Genomic DNA, 17,533 nt, shown 5'->3' with positions numbered 1-17,533 from the left:
AGCTACCAATAGCATTTGGCAAGATCTCATTATTGTTTATGGCTGAGTAATATTCCACTGTGTATATATGTATCACATCTTTATCCATTCATCTATTCGTGGGCACTTTGGTTGTCTCCATTCTTGGCTATCGTAAATAATGCTGTAGTAAATCTAGGGACACATGTATCTTTCCAGTTAGTGTTTTTGTTTCCTTTGGGTGAATACCCAATTGTGGAATTACTGGATCATACAGTATTTTTTTTTTTAATGTTTATTTATTGAGAGAGAGAATCCCAAGCAGGCTCTGTGCTGTCAGCAGAGCACCTGGTGCGGGGCTCAGTCTCATGAACCATGAGATCATGACCTGAGCCAAAATCAAGAGTTGGACACTCAACCAGCTGAGCCACTCAGGCACCCCTGGATCATATGTATTTCCCTTTTTATTTTTTTCAGGAACCTTCATACTGTTTTCCACAGTGGCTGCACCAGTTAATTCCCACAGAGGTTCCTTTTTCTCTGTATCCTTGCCAATGCTTGTTATTTCTTGTCTTTTTGGTTCTAGCCATTCTGACTAGTGTGAGATGGTATCTCATGGTGGTTTTGGGTTTTTTAAATGTTTATTTATTTATTAAAAATTTTTAATGTTTATTATTTATTTGAAAGAAAGAGAATGTGAGCAGGGGAGGGGCAGAGAGAGAAGGAGACACAGAATCTGAAGCAAGCTTTGGGTTCTGAGCTGTCAGCAGAGAGGCCTAAGTGGGGCTCGAACCCACAAACTGTAAGATCATGACCTGAGCCAAAGCTGGACTTTTAACTGACTGAGCCACCCAGGCGCCCCTAATTTTTGTTTACTTTTTGAGAGAGAGAGATAGACGAGTGTGAGCCAGGGAAGGTCAGAGAGAGGAGGAGACACAGAATCTGAAGGAGACTCCAGGCTCTTGAGTGTCAGCACAGAACCCGATGCAGGACTCAAATCCATGAACCTGAAAGGTGAGATCATGACCTAAGCCAAAGTTAGTTAACCCATTGAGCCACCCAGGTGCCCCCATGGTTGTTCTGATTTATGTTCCTCTGATGATGAGTGATGTTGAACATTGTTGGCCATCTGTTTATCTTCTTTGGAAGAACGTCTATTCAGGTGTCCTGCCATTTTTAATTGGGTTATTTGGCTTTTTTGCTGTTGTGTATATTCTTTATTTTGGATATTAACACTTTATTGGATATATCATTTCTATCTTCTCCCGTTCAGTAGTTTACCTTTTTGTTTATTGATGGTTTTTGTTGCTATGTGAAAGCTTTTTATTTTGGTATAGTCCCAATAGTTTATTTTGGCTTTTGTTTCCCTTGCCTGCAGAGATGTCTAGAAAAATATTGCTAAGACTGATGTCCAAGAGATTAATGTCTATGCTTCTAGGAGTTTCGTGTCTCACATTAAGGTCTTTAATCCATTTTGAGCTTGTGTGTGTGTGTGTGTTATAGAATGGTAATTTGGTTTCATTCCTTTGCACGTCCAGTGTTTCCCAACACCATTTGTTGAAGGACCAGTTTTTCCCCATATTTGTTCTTGCCTCCTTCACAGATTAATTGACCGAATAGGTGTGGGTTTATTTCTGTGCTCTCTATTCTGTTCCATTGATCTATGTGTCTGTTTTTGTACCAGTTCCATACTCTGATTCCTATAGCTTTGTAGTATATCTTGAAATCTGGGATTGTGATGCCTCCAGGTTCATTCTTTCTCAAGGTTGCTGTGCACTTTGGGTTTTTTTTGGTTCCATACAAATTTTTATGTTATTTGTTCTAGTTCAATGAAAAGCACTGTTGATATTTTGATGGAGGTTGCATTGAATCTGTTGGTCATTTTGGGCAGTATGGATATTTTACCAATATTCTTCCAATTCATGAGCATGCAGTATCTTTCCATTTCTTTGAGTTATCTTCAGTTTCTTTCATTAGTGTTTTACAGGTTTTGGAGTACAGGTCTTTCACCTCCTTGGGTGAGTCTGTTCCTTGCTATTTTATTCTTTATGGTGCAGTTGTAAATGGAATTATTCAAAAATTTTTTCTTTGTGCTACTTTATTATTAGCATATAGAAATGCATCTGTATTAATGTATTAATTTTGTATCCTGCAAAACCTTATTGAATCCATTTTTACTTCCAATCAGATTTTTCTGTTATCAATGTACACATTTCTAAACACTCTCAAAAGAAAATTCTTACTCTTATTGTTTGTACTGATTGGATAATAGCTGTCAGATCAGTGCTGGTCTGCCGGTCACAGTTTGAGAAACACTGGGCTGTGATAATGCTATAGAGAAAATGTGTGTGTGATAATGACATTTATAATTTCCAATCTGTAGCCCACTTCCCCACACCACGTCATCTTTCTGTAATCCTTGATCCTACCCTTCCTGTTGTCCCCCTCGGAGATTTAGTCAGGCATTTCAGCGCCACCTTGGTTTCTTTTATAATATCAGCTGAATCTGTGTTCCTAATCGCCACAGCTGATGTTTACATTAGTGATACTTGGAGCACTCTGAAAGCTTCCCTCCTCTCCTCCGCCCAGTTTTTTCTCCTTTTGATTTATTCATCACGCCACCAGGCGAGCACGCTCATCTGTTGAGAAATTTTCAATGGCTGTCCCTCTTTGTGACAATGGGACAATGGCTGTCCCTCTTCTCTGCTCATCTGTTGAGAAATTTTGAATGGCTGACCTCTTCTTCAGACTCCTTAGACATATGATGCCTTTCACCTGTAGTCCAAATCCACTTTTCCAGATTTATTTTCAACCACCGTCTCTTTTAAATGGCTCAGGACACACTTGGCCCCCTCCCATCTAAAACTCCCATTTTTTCGGCCCTAAGATTCCTTTCCACATTACTACAACCTCTCTCTCCCCCTGGGGAAGTAGATGCACTTAGAATGTCTGGCGCTCTTCTTGTAACATTTCTAAAGTTTTTTTTGACGTGTCTTCTAGAGTGCAGATTCTTTCATCTGTGTATTGGCCCTTAAGCCTATTGTGTTGTCTCGCTTCCATTGGTGCTCTCCTGTTGGTTGCTGCCTTGGATGTTTCTGAGATGCACGTCTGGTTGTGTCTCTCTTAAAACCTTTCAATGGCTCTTAGGCAAAAGTCCTGAATTTTTCAGTGGCTCACCAGGGCATCTCTCTTACTAATCTTTTCAGCTCTATCTCTGTAATGCTTTAGTCCCACTGCAGTCTTTAGTTCAGTTCCTGGAATGTGCTCTCACTCCATGCCTCTGCCTAGAACATTCACTCCTTATCCTTCTGGTCTCGCTGACTTCCATTCGTCCTTCACATCTTAACTGAAGGACTATGGACTCTCATTTAGGTCCCCTTTTATGCTCACGTAGCCCCCTATATGTCCATATTTTTAAAAATTATTTATTTTTGAGAGAAAGCATGAGGTGGGCGGCGGGGGGTCAGAGAGAAAGAGAGGATGACAGAGGATCTGAAACATAATTTTCGCTGACAGCAGAGAGCCTGATGCAGGGCTCAAACTCAAAAACTGTGAGATCATGACCTGAGCTGAAGTTGGACGCTCAATTTACCAAGCTACTCAGGCGTCCTACTTCCCTATTGAAATACTCATCAAAATTATGATATACTTGCTTAATTTTCTGTCCTCCTGTAGTTAGACTCACTTAAAATTCCCATAACTTGTGTCTGTTGCACACATTGCCAGATCCCCAGTTCCTAGAACGTTGGCACATAATAGGGAGTCAGTAGATATTTGTAGAGGGAGTGGAATGAGTGAAATTTTCATAAACCTGAGAAAGTAATTTTAGGCAATTGGATGAAAAAAGACTGATACAAAGTAAACTTATTTTCTATATTAAAAACACATTTTTTTTTAACATTGATTTATTTCTGAGAGACAGAAAGAGCTAGAACATGAATGGGGAGGAGGGGAGAGAGAGGGACACAGACAGAACCCGGAGCAGTCTCCAGGCTCTGAGCTCAAACCCACAAACTGCAAGATCATGACCTGAGCCAAGTCAGACACTTAACCGACTGCGCCACCCAGGCACCTCAGGCTGTATTTAATAACATACCAGCTGGCTTATCATGATTTTATTAAGCCATATTCAATAGTAATTTTCAGATTATTTTACACGTTGCCTCACCTTGCTGTTTTCTATTACTAAATCAACCGAATCTCCTTGGTTGTCTTCTGGTCCCTTCCATAGGAGATGTGGGAGGAATTTTATGTATAATCCAATGTAAAAAGGAATCAGTTTAGTATTCTACTGGGATTATTTAGATGTACTTTGAATGAGATATTTATTTATTTATTAAATATTTTATTTATTTATTTTTGAGAGAGAGAGCGAAAGCACTTGCTCATGCAAGTGAGTGAGGGGCAGAGAGAGAGAATCCCAGGAGGGGCAGAGAGACAGTGAGAGAGAGAGGGAGAGTGAGAGAGAAGCAAGGCTCCAGCTGACCTGATATGGGACTCGATTTCATGAACTGTGACCCCATGACCTAAGCCGAAGTCAGATGCTAACAACTGAGCCACCCAGGTGGCTGAAACTATCGTAGTTAAAATATAACTAATATTGGGGCCCCTGGGTGGCCCAGTTGGTTGGGTGCCCGACTTTTGGTTTGGGCCCAGGTCATGGTCTCACAGCTTATGGCTTCAAGCCCCATGTCAGGCTTTGTGCTGACAGTGCAGAGACTGCTTGGCAGTCCCTCTCTCCCTCTCTCTCTGCCCCTCTCCTGCTCTCACTCTGTCTTTCTCTCAAAAATAAATAAACTCTAAAAAATAATAAATAAAATGTAACTAATATTAACCTTAACAGTGCTGCAAGTAAATTAGACTTGTGCTATAAACTAAAATCTGCATCTCTATGCTTTCTCTAACCTGTCCTTTCTTTTCTCCACCAATAACGTAAAAATAAAAACAAAACCTAAATACATGGAATAAAATAAATACGTTTTATTATGGCATAAAATAAATATGATTCTAGCCCTATTTATTGCTCTCATAAAGGAGCCTACTAGGTTCATTTTTTGCCTGTAAGGAGAACAAAAGTCACCTGGAAGAGATTGATTCTCCTTTGATACGTGCGACTGCCTTTAATCTATACTAACCTAAATAACTTCTCTTCAGCATTTCTGAAATTTTTTTAACTGCTTTAAGATTTTAATTCCTAGGACTAAGAGAGGTCATTGCTCCTACGTGGATGCTGCTGCAACTTACCTGTCATCTCAAAGCTTCAGCACCATTAGTTTTAGGACAGTAGCAGTTTCATTTGGCCTGTCCATCCCTGTCCCTTCATCCGTCCCTGTCACTGGGCAGCAAAGCACTGCTCAGTGCACCATAGAGGATCAAAGGGGAAACATTAGCGTCCTGCTAGCAAAAGAGAACCACAGAACTGAAGGACTCTTAACCCTATCACCAAAACAAAAACAAACAAAATACACTCTAATTTACTTGGGCTTTGTTAGAAAGACAGAAAAGAATACCATTAAACTAGGAATCTTATAAACCCTTTTCCTCCACAAGTATTACAGAATGAATAAGAAGAAAACAAAATCCATAGGGAATTTATTGTAGAAAATCAGGAAACAACTGTTTATGCAAATCAACTGAGGAAATCTCTCCCTTCTCCCATAAAGTAACTCAGAAATAAGAAAACTATGAGTCTACATTCCAAACAAAATTGAATATTTGAAAACAAGCATTTGAGGGTATAAAAACACTTTGAATTGGAAATTTTATTTTATTTTGTTTTATTTTATTATATCTTATTTTATTTTATTTGTCTTATTTTTACGTTAGAGAGAGTGTGTGTGCACAAGCAGGGAAGGAGCAGAGGAAGACAGAGAGAGGAAATCTTAAGCACACTCTGTGCTCAGCACAGAGCCAGGTGGCGGGGATCAGTCCCACAATTGTAGGATCATCACCTGAGGGGAAATCAGGAGTTGGACATTCAACCAACTGAGCCACTCAGGTGTCCCTGAAATTTCAAAACTAAGAACAGAAATGATGAGAAAAAGGAATGAAAAAAAGTGATGGAACTCAGAAAATGGAAGAAAAAGACAAAATTATCTTAAATGAATTACAAGATAACTAAAACAGAATAGATGCAAATGAAAATTTACTAAGAGGCAATGAGGAAAGACATGAATATCGTTAGAATGGAGTGATGTAAAGAAAGAAATGAGTGAGAGAAAGCGGGAGTGGAAAACAGACAAAGAAGACAAAAATATGTTCATATTATGAGTCCTCCAAGAGGATAAACAAAGCAATTGAACAAAATTAATACTTAATATAATCCAAAAAGGAGTTTTCAGAGTTAGAAAAAATCTGAATCTACAAATTAAAAGGGCTCACTGGGTATCTGGGAAAATTAACCAGAATTATCAATTCTGAGGCATATCGTAATAAAACAATTAGATTTCAGAACTAAAGGTAAAATCATAAGGCTTCTAGGCAAAAAGAAAGCATAATGTTTATACAAAATATTTAGAATGACATTAACTTTGAAAACTAACAAATAAAAGAGGCAGCAATTGAGCAGGATTTTTTTTAAAGCTCAGTGAAAGCAAGGATTTTATATCCAGTTGAAATGTCCTTCAATACTGAGGCTGCAGAAAAAGATGTTTTTAATATACAAAATCTTGGGTAATTACACACCGACCAGCCATTTCTGAGGAATATGCTAAAGGATGAGCTCGTCCGTCCAAATGATGAATGGGAAACTTTCACCAGAGGACCAGTAGAGCATGGATGAGGCTGGAAGGCCAATGTACAAGTGTTGTATATTGTAACAGATTAGACTATTGTAGCTAAAAAAAAAATGGTTAAGAAAAGAGGGAATAATATGTGGGCAGTAAGTGGATCTTAAAAAATACTGATGAAAATCTTGACAAAGTTAGTAAAATATTAAGTAAGACAGTGGGTAATGAAGGGTGTTAAAAATATGTAAGGACAAAGGTAACAACTGGAACAAAAATACAAGTACCAAACCCTGCTCAGTTTCTAGAAAACAGACAAGCAGAAAATACACATCTCATAGTGAATAAAACAGCTAATATTGTAAAATACATGTAATTATTTTACATGTAGTTCTCTAGGGCCTGTTGAAAAGGGGTTTAGATTTGGCTCAAAAACAGAAACTTCGTGGAGATAACAGACATCTATAAAAGGTGATTCAGAGAAAAAATAAAGGATTGGACAAAATATACCAGATAAATGGAAAGAAAAATTGAACACATATAGCTATTTTAATACAAGGCAAATAAAATTCAAGCCCTAAAACATTAAATGTGACAAAGGACATTTTTTTCTTTTTTTAAAATGTTTATTTTTGAAGAGAGAGAGAGGGAGACAGAATCTGAAGCAGGCTCTAAGCTCTGCGCTGTCAGCACAGAGTCCAACGTGGGGCTTGAACCCACAAACCATGATATCATGATCTGAGCCAAAGTTAGCAGCTTAACCGACAGTCACCCAGGCACCCCAACAAAGGACACTTTTTAATGATAAAAGCCACAAACCCTAATTAAGATAGGATACTTATAAAATATATATTCACATATATATGTATATACACACACATCAAATAATACAGCAATCAGGGACGTCTGGGTGGCTCAGTTGGTTAAGCGTCTGACTTTTTCTCCCTCTCTGCCCCTCTTCCATTCACGCTGTCTCTGTCTCTCTGAAAATAAATAAACTTTTAAAAAAATTAAGAAAAAAATAATACAGCAATCAACTTTATAGAACAAAACTATAGGAGATGCAAAATGAATAGCTAAATGCACCAATAGTAGGACACTTTAATAACAAAGGTAAAATAGAAAAAGTAAGAGAAAAGCTCTAAACAACATAATCAATAGGCTGTATCTTACGGAGCTCTGTATACTTAAAATTTGTAGCCTATGATATGAAAAGACGACCTGGCATACACAAAAAAGTTGTTTGTATATTAGGTCCCAAAGAAAACATCAGTAACATCCACAAAGTAGAAATACTATAAACAACACTGTGATAACAATAAAACGAGAGTTTACTAACAAAAACAAAAATCAGGCCATTCTACCTGAAAATCTTTTAAAAATTTATTTATTTATTTATGGGAGAGCACAGGTTGGGGAGGAGCAGAGGGAGGAGGCTAGAGGATCTGAAGCAGGCTCTGCGGTGACAGGCTGCCAGCAGCAAGCCTGATGTGAGGTTCGAACTCTGAAACTATGAGATCATGACCCTTTGAGCTGAAGTTGGATGCTCAACTGACCAGGCCATCCATGTGCTCCTGCACCAAATTTTTTTAGTGTTTATTTATTTTTGAAAGACAGACAAAGGATCCAAGCCTGATGCAGTGCTTGAACTCATGAATTGTGAGATTGTGACCTGAGCTGAAATCAAAAGTCAGATGCTTAACTGACTAAGCCCACCCAGCTGACCTTCTACCTGGAAATTTTAAAACTTTCACTAAATACACATACGTCGTGGAGATCTTGTGGGCAATACCAGACCACCACAATAAAGCAAACATTGCAATAAAGCAAGTCCAATGAATTTTTTGGTTTCCCAGTGCACATGAAAGTTCTATTTACACTATAGTCTATAAAGAGTATAGTAGTTTAATGTCTAAAAACATACATACTTCAAGTGAATAGTTTATTAGTAAAAAGTGCTAAAACTTGAGCTTTTAGTTGTAATCACTGATGACAGATCACCATAACAAATATAATAATGAAGAAGTTTGAAATATTAGAGGGATAGGAGTAGATAAAGAAGAAAAACTAGCTGTACTGCCAGTGATATAGTAGTATACCTCAAAACTTTGAAAGAAATCAATGCTAAAACAAGCAAGAAACAAGAATTTAGTGTAAGAGCAGGATACAAAATTGATAATTATTAAAAAAATAGCGTTTACATCTACAAACTAAACAATTAAGGGGCATAATGAGGAGGAACCCCACTTGTAATAGTCAAAAGGAAGATTAAATATTTAGGAATAATTTTACGAGAAATGTTTAAACTTTGGTAAGGAAAATTTTAAACATTCTGGCAAGATTTGGGAAAAGACTTGAAAACAATGAAAGATGTCCTCTCTTGCATAGGAATACTAAACATGATCATGATTGTGGGGTCTTTTTCTTTTTTTTTTTTTTTAGCGCTTGACCTCTGCAACGGCACTAAAGATTTTAATTTGAAACTACAGCTTTCACCTATAAACTGAATTTAGCAACAGGACAAATTAAATAATTTAGTAAATGCAGTGCTTTAACATTTATTCATTTTTGGGAGACAGAGACAGCGGGAGACACAGAATCTGAAGCAGCTTCAGACTCTGAGCTGTCAGCACAGAGCCGGATGCGGGGCTCGAGCCCACTAACTGTGATACCATGACCTGAACCAAAATCTGACACCTAACCAACAGAGCCACTCAGGTGCACTGAAAAATATTTATATTCATAATTAGAGAAATGCAAATTAAAATGACAGACACTTTTTCTCACCTATCAGACTGGCACACATTTAAAAATATGTATTCTTTTGATGAGGCCATGGGGAAATGGGCATTTTTGTACATTGCTGATGGAAATGCAGACGGTACAAGCCTTCTCTAGGGCAATTTGGGAATATCTAACCCAAAAGACATAGGTCCTTACCTTGTGACCCAAGCAGCCCCACTTCTAAGCAACCTCTACTAGAGTACACCTCTAACAATATGAAAATATGTTATGTGCAGGGTTATTTATTGCAGCATTGTTTGTGATTGCAAAATATTAGAAATGCTCTACATATATATATATGTGTGTGTATATATATATGTATGTATGTATATATATAGGAGAGCTTTGAACAAACCATAGGACATCCATACAGTTGAGTACTGTGTAGCTATACTAAAGGAAGGCTGAGGAAGGATGAACCCATAGTGTGGTTTCTAGGGATGCAGTTACATGAAAAAAGCAAAGTGTGGTTTCTAGGAGATACTGTTATATGAAGAAGCAAAGCCCCATAGGGGCACCTGGGTGGCTCAGTCAGTGAAGCTCAGGTCATGATCTCACAGTTCATGAGATTAAGCCCTTGAGAAAGCCCGGTCTTTCTCATACCAGTGAATAAATGTAGAAGGAGGGAAATAGAGAATCACCACTAGGCATATTCCATAGTAATAAATGTGCACACAAAATCTCCTTTTGAATGCTAAAATTCCTGGGTTAAAGTTTGAGGAGAAACAAGATTTGCATGGTTTCAGAGGATCTCCCCCTAAATACTTAGCAAGTCCAAAGGAAAAGAATGTATCTTTCTAACATAAGAATCATTCAAACCGGAGCTTAACCAAGGCCAACCTCATCAGGACAAGACGTTAATGTCAACACCATGAACCTCTTTGTGCTACCACGAGGGCATCATTCTTGGGGTATTCCTGCCCCAAATGTGGAACCTTACACTAACTGTGAGGAGACAGCAAGCAGTCAGTGCAAACTCAAGGATAATCTACAAAGTAACAGTGGAGCTCTTCACAAGTGTCACGATTATGAAAGGCAAGGAAAAGTGAGGACCTGCAGCCACCTGCAGGGGTAGGAAAAAAGGCATTACATTAAAAATTTGTGAAATTCAAAAAAGACTTGTCGTTAATAATACTTTATTAAGGTTAATTTTCTGATTTTGGTAATTATTCTCTGATCATTATTCATGATCATTAACATAAGGGAAACCTGGGTGAAAGGTATAGAGGACTCTCTCTTTGTACTAATTTGCCAGCTTCTCTTTAAGTCTGACATTACTTCAGAAGGTAAGTATTAAAGATACGTTGGCTTAAATGTCCATCAATTGATGAATGGATCAAGAAGATATGGTTTATATATACAATGGAGTATTACTCGGCAATGAGAAGGCAAATGGTAGCAAAGTGATGGACCTCGGGGGTGTCATGCTAAGCAAAATAAGTCAGGCGGAGAAGGATAGATACCATATGTTTGCACTCATAGGTCTAACATGAGAAACCTAACAGAGGACCATAGGGAGAGGAAGGGGGAAAGAGAATTGGGGAGAGTGAGGGACACAAATCATGAGAGACTCTTGAATACAGAAAACGAACCGAGGGCTAAAGGGGGAGGGGGAGACAGGAAGGGGGTTGAATGTCATGGAGGAGGGTACTTGTGGGGAAGCGCACTGGGTGTTATATGGAAACCAACTTGACAATAAACTATATAAAAGAAATAAAGATACCTTGGAAGACTCAGTAAAGAATATTGAAGTTTGATTTTTCTTGTGTCTCTGGCAGGATTAGAAAGAAGCTTCTGGAACAGCGGGAAGAAACCATAACAATAGATCGGGTTTGCAGACAAGAAACCTTTGCTTATGAGATGGTAAGAGTCTCCTCCTTTTCACCTTTTCCTTTGAAACAATGAACTCTGTCATTGGGCATTAGTGGTATCTCAGTGGTGACTTTATATTGGGTATGCTTAGTTGAAAACAAACTGGAGAACCCTCATTGGAACTGGGAACTGGTAGGAGAAAAAGACCCCCAGAATTCAAGTGATGGCACACTTGACTCTTTCAGATCTCTGCCTTTAGTTTTGCTTTTAGCTCAGTCTTGCTCTGTGTATTAGGCTAACTTCATGCCTTTTCATCACCCTATTCCTGATACTTTTGTTCTGCTCCTGATTTCTATTTCACCACATTCTTTCTTAATCTACCATCTCTTCTTTAAACCCTCAGAAAAATTTAAGATGCTGAGTACTGAGGAATTAAGTGTTAGTAGAATTGATGGGTTCATCAGTACATATTCTTGAGGACCTACTGTGTGTCAGATGCTATGTTGGGCATGTTATAGTACATAAGGGTGTCTATATTCTCTCCCACATGTATTTTCATTGTAAATTTTGAATAACATAAGCCTTACTATATTAACCATTTTTAAATGTTCAATTTAAGTGGCATTAAATACATTCACTGTGTTAGGTATCCCTTTCTGTTTCCAAAACTTTTTCATCACCTCAAACAGAAATTCTATACTGAGCAAGTAACTCCCCATTTTCCTTTTGACTAGCCCTGAACCTTTATTCTGCTTTCTGTGTCTGTGAATCTGCCCATTCTAGATCGATCCCTCATATGAGTGGAATCATGCAATATTTGTCCTTTTATGTTCAGCATATTTTACTTAGTATATTGTTTTAATGATTTATCTGTGTTATAGGTATGAGGTCTTCATTCCTTTTATTGACTGAATAATATTCCATTGAATGGATATACCACATTTTGTTTATCTGTTCATCCTTTTTTAAGTTTATTTATTTTTGAAAGAGAGAGCACAAGCGTGTGTGAGCAGGGAAGGGGGAGAGAGAGAGAGAGAATATGAATCCCAAGCAGGCTTCTCACCATCATAATGGAGACCAAAGCAGGGCTCGATATCATGAGCCTTGAGCCTGTGACCTGAGCTGAAATCAAGAGTCAGATGATAAACCAACCATACCCTGCAGGTGCCCCTATCTATTTATGTTTTGATGGACATTTGGCATATTTCCACATCTTGGCTATTGTAATATGCTGCTATGAAAATGAATATACAGGTACCCGTGAGTCCATTTTCATTTCTTTTCAGTATGTACCTGGGAGTGGAATATCATAAGGTAATTCTAGCTTTAACATTTTGAGGAACCACCAAACTGTTTTCCACAGCAGTTGCATCATTTTACATTCCCACCAGCAATGCATGAAGATTCTAGTTTCCCCACATCCTCTTCAGCTTCAGTTATTTTCTGTGTGGTTTTATTTTTGTTGTTGTTGTTGTTGTTGTTTTGAGATTAGCCATCTGAGTGGGCATAAAGTGATATCTCATTATGGATATGCATTTCCCAGCTGGTAAGTGATGTTCAGCATCTTTGCATGTGCTTGTTGGCCAGCTATATATCTTCACTGGAGAATGTCTATTCAAGTCCTTTACTAGTTTTTTAATTGAGTTGTCTCTTTGTTGTTGAGTTGTAAGACTACTTTGCAAATTCTAGATACTTAACCATATGTGTGATTTTAAAATATTTTCTCCCATTCTGTAGGTTGTGTTTTTACTCTCTAGATAGTGCCCTCTGATACACGAAAGTTTGAAAATTTGATTAAGTTTGGGCACCTGGGTGGCTCAGTCATCAGCTCAGGTCATGATCGTACAGTTTGTGAGTTTGAGCCCCACATCAGGTGAACATGAGTCCCACCTGATGTGAGACTTGCTTCTCTCTCTCTCTTTTTCTCTCTAGCATTACTATATAGTAAGTCTACTGTTAATGAACTCCCTCATTTTTTTTTTAATCTGAAAATGCCTTAATTTTTCTTTCATTACTGAAGGATAGTTTTGCCAGGTATAGAATTCTTGCTTAATGTGTTCTCTCTCTCTCTTTCTCTCGTATTAAAATATGTTGTCCTACTCCCTTACTCCATGATTTCTGTGAGAAAACACCTGTTAATCTTACTGAGGAACCTGATTTCCTTTAGTTGTCTGTGGTTTCCTTTGGCTCCTTGAGTGCATTTAAAAGACCATTGATTTAACATTTTTGACCAGTAATTTCATTATCTGGGCTTCCTCAAGGATGGTTTTTGTCAGATTCTTTTTTTCTTTTGAATGTGACATATTTTCTTGTTTTTTTTGTGTGTGTGCTTTATAAGTTTTAGTAGGTACCTGGACATTCTGAGTATAATTTTTAACTTGAGGGTTGGAGCTATCTGACATTTCCAAACTTTCCAATGTGTGTATTCCTTGTTGTGTATGGTTATGGATATTTCTGTGTCATTACATCTGTGGGCAACCAGTGGCCTGTTGAAGATTTCCTTAAATGTCTGCCTCCACAAATGGGGAACAAAAGACCCTGCTCTAAATGTTTTAGTAGCTGCTGCTGTGGGAAGCCACTGCTGGCAGGAAGCCCAACACCAAGGCCAGTGTGGGCACCCGGCCATCACCAGACCAAGCAAAACAACACCTACTTCTGTGGCGATGGGGTCCCCACTGCTTGTCATGACATGTGCCATCTGTTCCAGGAACACAGGCCACTATTTCCACACCTGCAGTGGGGCTAAGAAGTGGGGGTGTAGTTGGTCTGCACCCCATGCTTACTTATGAAAGATCAGCAGTTTGTTTTTTCATCAGACACTCCCCTGGTGGATGTAACTGACCAGTCTCTTTCCATCTTATTGTTTGCTTTGATGGAGGGCCTGATCCCTAGAGCTGCCTTCCAGGCCATTTTGTGTAATGTCACTCCCTCTTATTTTTGTACATGGACTTCTTAACTAGTCCACCGTGGTGGCCTCTATCCTGTAATTACCACACACACATAATAGAGGATGTAAGGTATTAAAGATGTGATAATGTTGGAAAAAGCAAGATAATGTTGGTTTTAGAGCTAAATAGATCTGTATTTGCGTCTTAACTTGCTGATTTACCATGGGTTAACCTGAACCTCTGTACCTAATCTGTCAAACAGCTTTCATAATAATATGCAAAGAGGTATGTTAAAGGGTTAACAACTGAAATGCCAGTGTTATACCAACATTTGTTGATAACTCCTGTTTTATCATCAGTTGCTAAGCCCTTAGTGCCAAACCTTTTTACATCCTTTATGTATGTATTCCCAGCGATAGTTTTATAAAATGAGTAGTATTTTCTGTTTTGTTTTGTTTGTTTTTACAGAAGATGAAGCTAAAGCCTAGAGAGATTTTTAACAATTTTCTTAAAGTAAACCTAAGAGTCAGACTCAGGGCTGTCTGACTCCAGCCGTCGCGGATAGCTGTTGTTCTGTACTGCCGCTTGTCTGTGTCACAGTGTCTGATTTTAAGGTCTCTTATTTGTTTTTCTCCATCAGGAGTCACATGCCATAGGAAAAAAGCCTGAAAACCCAGCAGACATGATTGAAGAAGGGGAGCTTATCCTATCTGTGAATATCTTATACCCCGTGATATTTCATAAGGTCAGTAGTAAAATATTTTGTATTTCATAGATAATATGTGTCACTTTTCTCAAAGGGTTTAATTATTTGAAGAGTCACAATCCTTATGCAAAAGGGTTCCTCTTTCTCCACATCCTCACCAACGTCTGTCATTTCCTGAGTTGTGAATTTTAGCCATTCTGACTGGTGTGAGGTGTTATCTCACTTTTGGTTTTGATTTGTATTTCCCTGATGATGAGTGATGTTGAGCATTTCTCCATAAGTCTGTTAGCCATCTGCACATCTTGGAAAAGTATCTATTCATGTCTTTTTTGTCCATTTCTTCATTAGATTATTTGGTTTTGGGGGCATCAAGTTCGATAAGTTCTCTATTGATTTTGGGTACTAACCCTGTATCTGAAATCTCATTTGCAAATATCTTTTTTCCATTCCATCCATTGCCTTTTAGCTTTGCTGATTCTTTTTTTGCCTGTGCAAAAGCTTTTTATCTTGATGAGGTCCCAATAGTTCATTTCTGCTTTTGTTTCCCTTGCCTCTGGAGACATGTCGAGTAAGAAGTTGCTATGGCCAAGGTCAAAAAGGGATTTGCCTGCTTTCTCCTCTAGGATTTTGATGGCTTCCTGTCTCATTTAGGTCTTTCATCCATTTTGGGTTTATTTTTGTGTATGGTGTAAGAGAGTGGTCCAGGTTCATTCTTCTGCATGTTGCTGTCCAGTTTTCCCAGCACCATTTGCTGAAGAGACTGTCTGTATTCCTTTGGATATTCTTCTCTGCTTTGTCAAAGATGACTTGGCTATATGTTTGTGGGTCCATTTCAGGGTTCTCTTCCATTGATCTATGTGTCTGTTTTTGTGCCAGTCCCACACTGTCTTGATGATTACAGCTTTGTAATACAGCTTGAAGTCCGGGAGTGTGATGCCTCTAGGTGTGGTTTTCTTTTTCAGGATTGCTTTGGCTATTTGGGTTTTTTCTGGTTCCATACAAATTTTAGGATTGTTTGTTTTAGTTCTGTGAAGAATGCTGATGTTAATTTGATAGGGATTTGATAGGGATTGATAGTACTTTGGGCATTATCGACATTTTGACAAGATTTGTTCTAATCCATGAGCATGGAATATTTTTCCATTTTTTTGTGTCTTTAATTTCTTTCATAAGCTTTCTATAGTTTTTCAGTATATAGATTTTTCACCTTTTTGGTTAGGTTTATTTCTAGGTATTTTATGGTTTTTGGTGCAATTGTAAATGGGATTGATTCCTTGATTCTCTTTCTGCTGTTTCATTATTGGTGTATAGAAATGCAACAGATTTCTGTGCTTTGGTTTCATATCCTGTGACTTTGCTGAGTTCATGGATCAGTTCTAGCAATTTTTTGGTGTAATCTTTTGGGTTTCTCATATAGAATATTATGTCATCTGTGAAGAATGAAAGTTTGACTTCTTGCTGGTTTGAATGCCGTTAATTTATTTGTGTTATCTGATTACTGAGGCTAGGACTTCCAATACTATGTTGAATGCCAGTGACAAGAGTGGACATCCCTATCATGTTCCTGACCTTAGGGCAAAAGCCTCAATTTTTCCCCCTTTGAGGATGATATTAGTAGTGGGTTTTCATATATGGTTTTTGTGATCTTGAGGTATGGTACTTCTATCCCTAATTTCTTAAGGGTTTTTTTCAAGAAAGGATGCTGTATTTTGTCAAATGCTTTCTCCACATCTATTGAGAAGATCATGTGGTTGTTGTCCTTTGTTTTATTAATGTGATGTATCGCGTTGATTGATTTGTGGATATTCAACCAGCCCTGCATCCTTGGTATAAATCCCACTTGGTCGTGGTGAATAATTCTTTTAGTATATTGTTGGATCCGGTTGGCTAGTATCTTGTTGAGTATTTTTACATCCATATTGATCAGGGAAATTGGTCTATAGTTCTCCTTTTTAGTGGGGTCTTTGGTTTTGGAATCATGGGAATGCTGGCCTCATAGAATGAGTTTGGAAGTTATCCTTCCATTTCTATAGTTTGGAACAGCTTCAAAAGAATAGGTGTTAAACCTTCCTTAAAAGTTGGGTGGAATTCCCCTGAAAAGCCATCTGGCCTGAACTCTTGTGTTTTGGGAGATTTTTGATAACTAATTCAATTTCTTTACAGGTTACAGGTTTGTTCAAATTTTCTATTTCTTCCTGTTTCAGGAAGTTTATATGTTTCTTGGAATTTGTCCATTTCTTCCAAATTGCCCAATTTATTGGCCTATAATTGCTCTTATGTTTTCTCATTGTTTGTATTTCTGTAGTGTTAGTTGTGATCTCTTCTCTTTCATTCTTGGTTTTATTTGGGTCCTTTCCTTTTTCTTCTTGATCAAACTGGCTAGGGGCTTATCAGTTTTGTTAATTCTTTCAAAGGACAAGCTCCTGTTTTATTGATCTGTTCTGCTGTATTTTTTTTTATAGCATTGATTTCAGCCCTGATCTTTATTATTTACCATCATCTGCTGGTTTGGGGTTTTATTTGCTGTTCTTTTTCCAGCTTCTTAGGTGTAAGGTTAGGTTGTGTATCTGAGATCTTTCTTCCTTCTTTCAGAAGGCCTGGATTGCTATTGTCTTCCCTCTTATGATCACCTTTACTGAATCTCAGAGGTTTTGGGCTGT

At 38.0% G+C, this 17,533-nt stretch overlaps 1 protein-coding gene across 1 annotated transcript in view; it reads left to right on the top strand.

The window, feature by feature from the left end:
• The window catches only part of SNAPC3 (small nuclear RNA activating complex polypeptide 3), a 37,852-nt gene that overhangs the window by 4,552 nt on the left and 15,767 nt on the right, over positions 1 to 17,533 (top strand). Inside the window, exons 3-4 of the mRNA XM_029919372.1 lie at positions 11,246 to 11,330; positions 14,808 to 14,912. Coding sequence (XP_029775232.1) covers positions 11,246 to 11,330; positions 14,808 to 14,912 — 190 coding nt within the window. The remainder of the gene's footprint in view (positions 1 to 11,245; positions 11,331 to 14,807; positions 14,913 to 17,533) is intronic.

Source organism: Suricata suricatta, chromosome 13, assembly GCF_006229205.1.
Source record: "Suricata suricatta isolate VVHF042 chromosome 13, meerkat_22Aug2017_6uvM2_HiC, whole genome shotgun sequence".
In the NCBI taxonomy this organism is placed as follows: domain Eukaryota; kingdom Metazoa; phylum Chordata; class Mammalia; order Carnivora; family Herpestidae; genus Suricata; species Suricata suricatta.
The sequence above is the reverse complement of the archived record's forward strand: the minus strand, read 5'-3'. Positions and strand labels throughout refer to the sequence as shown.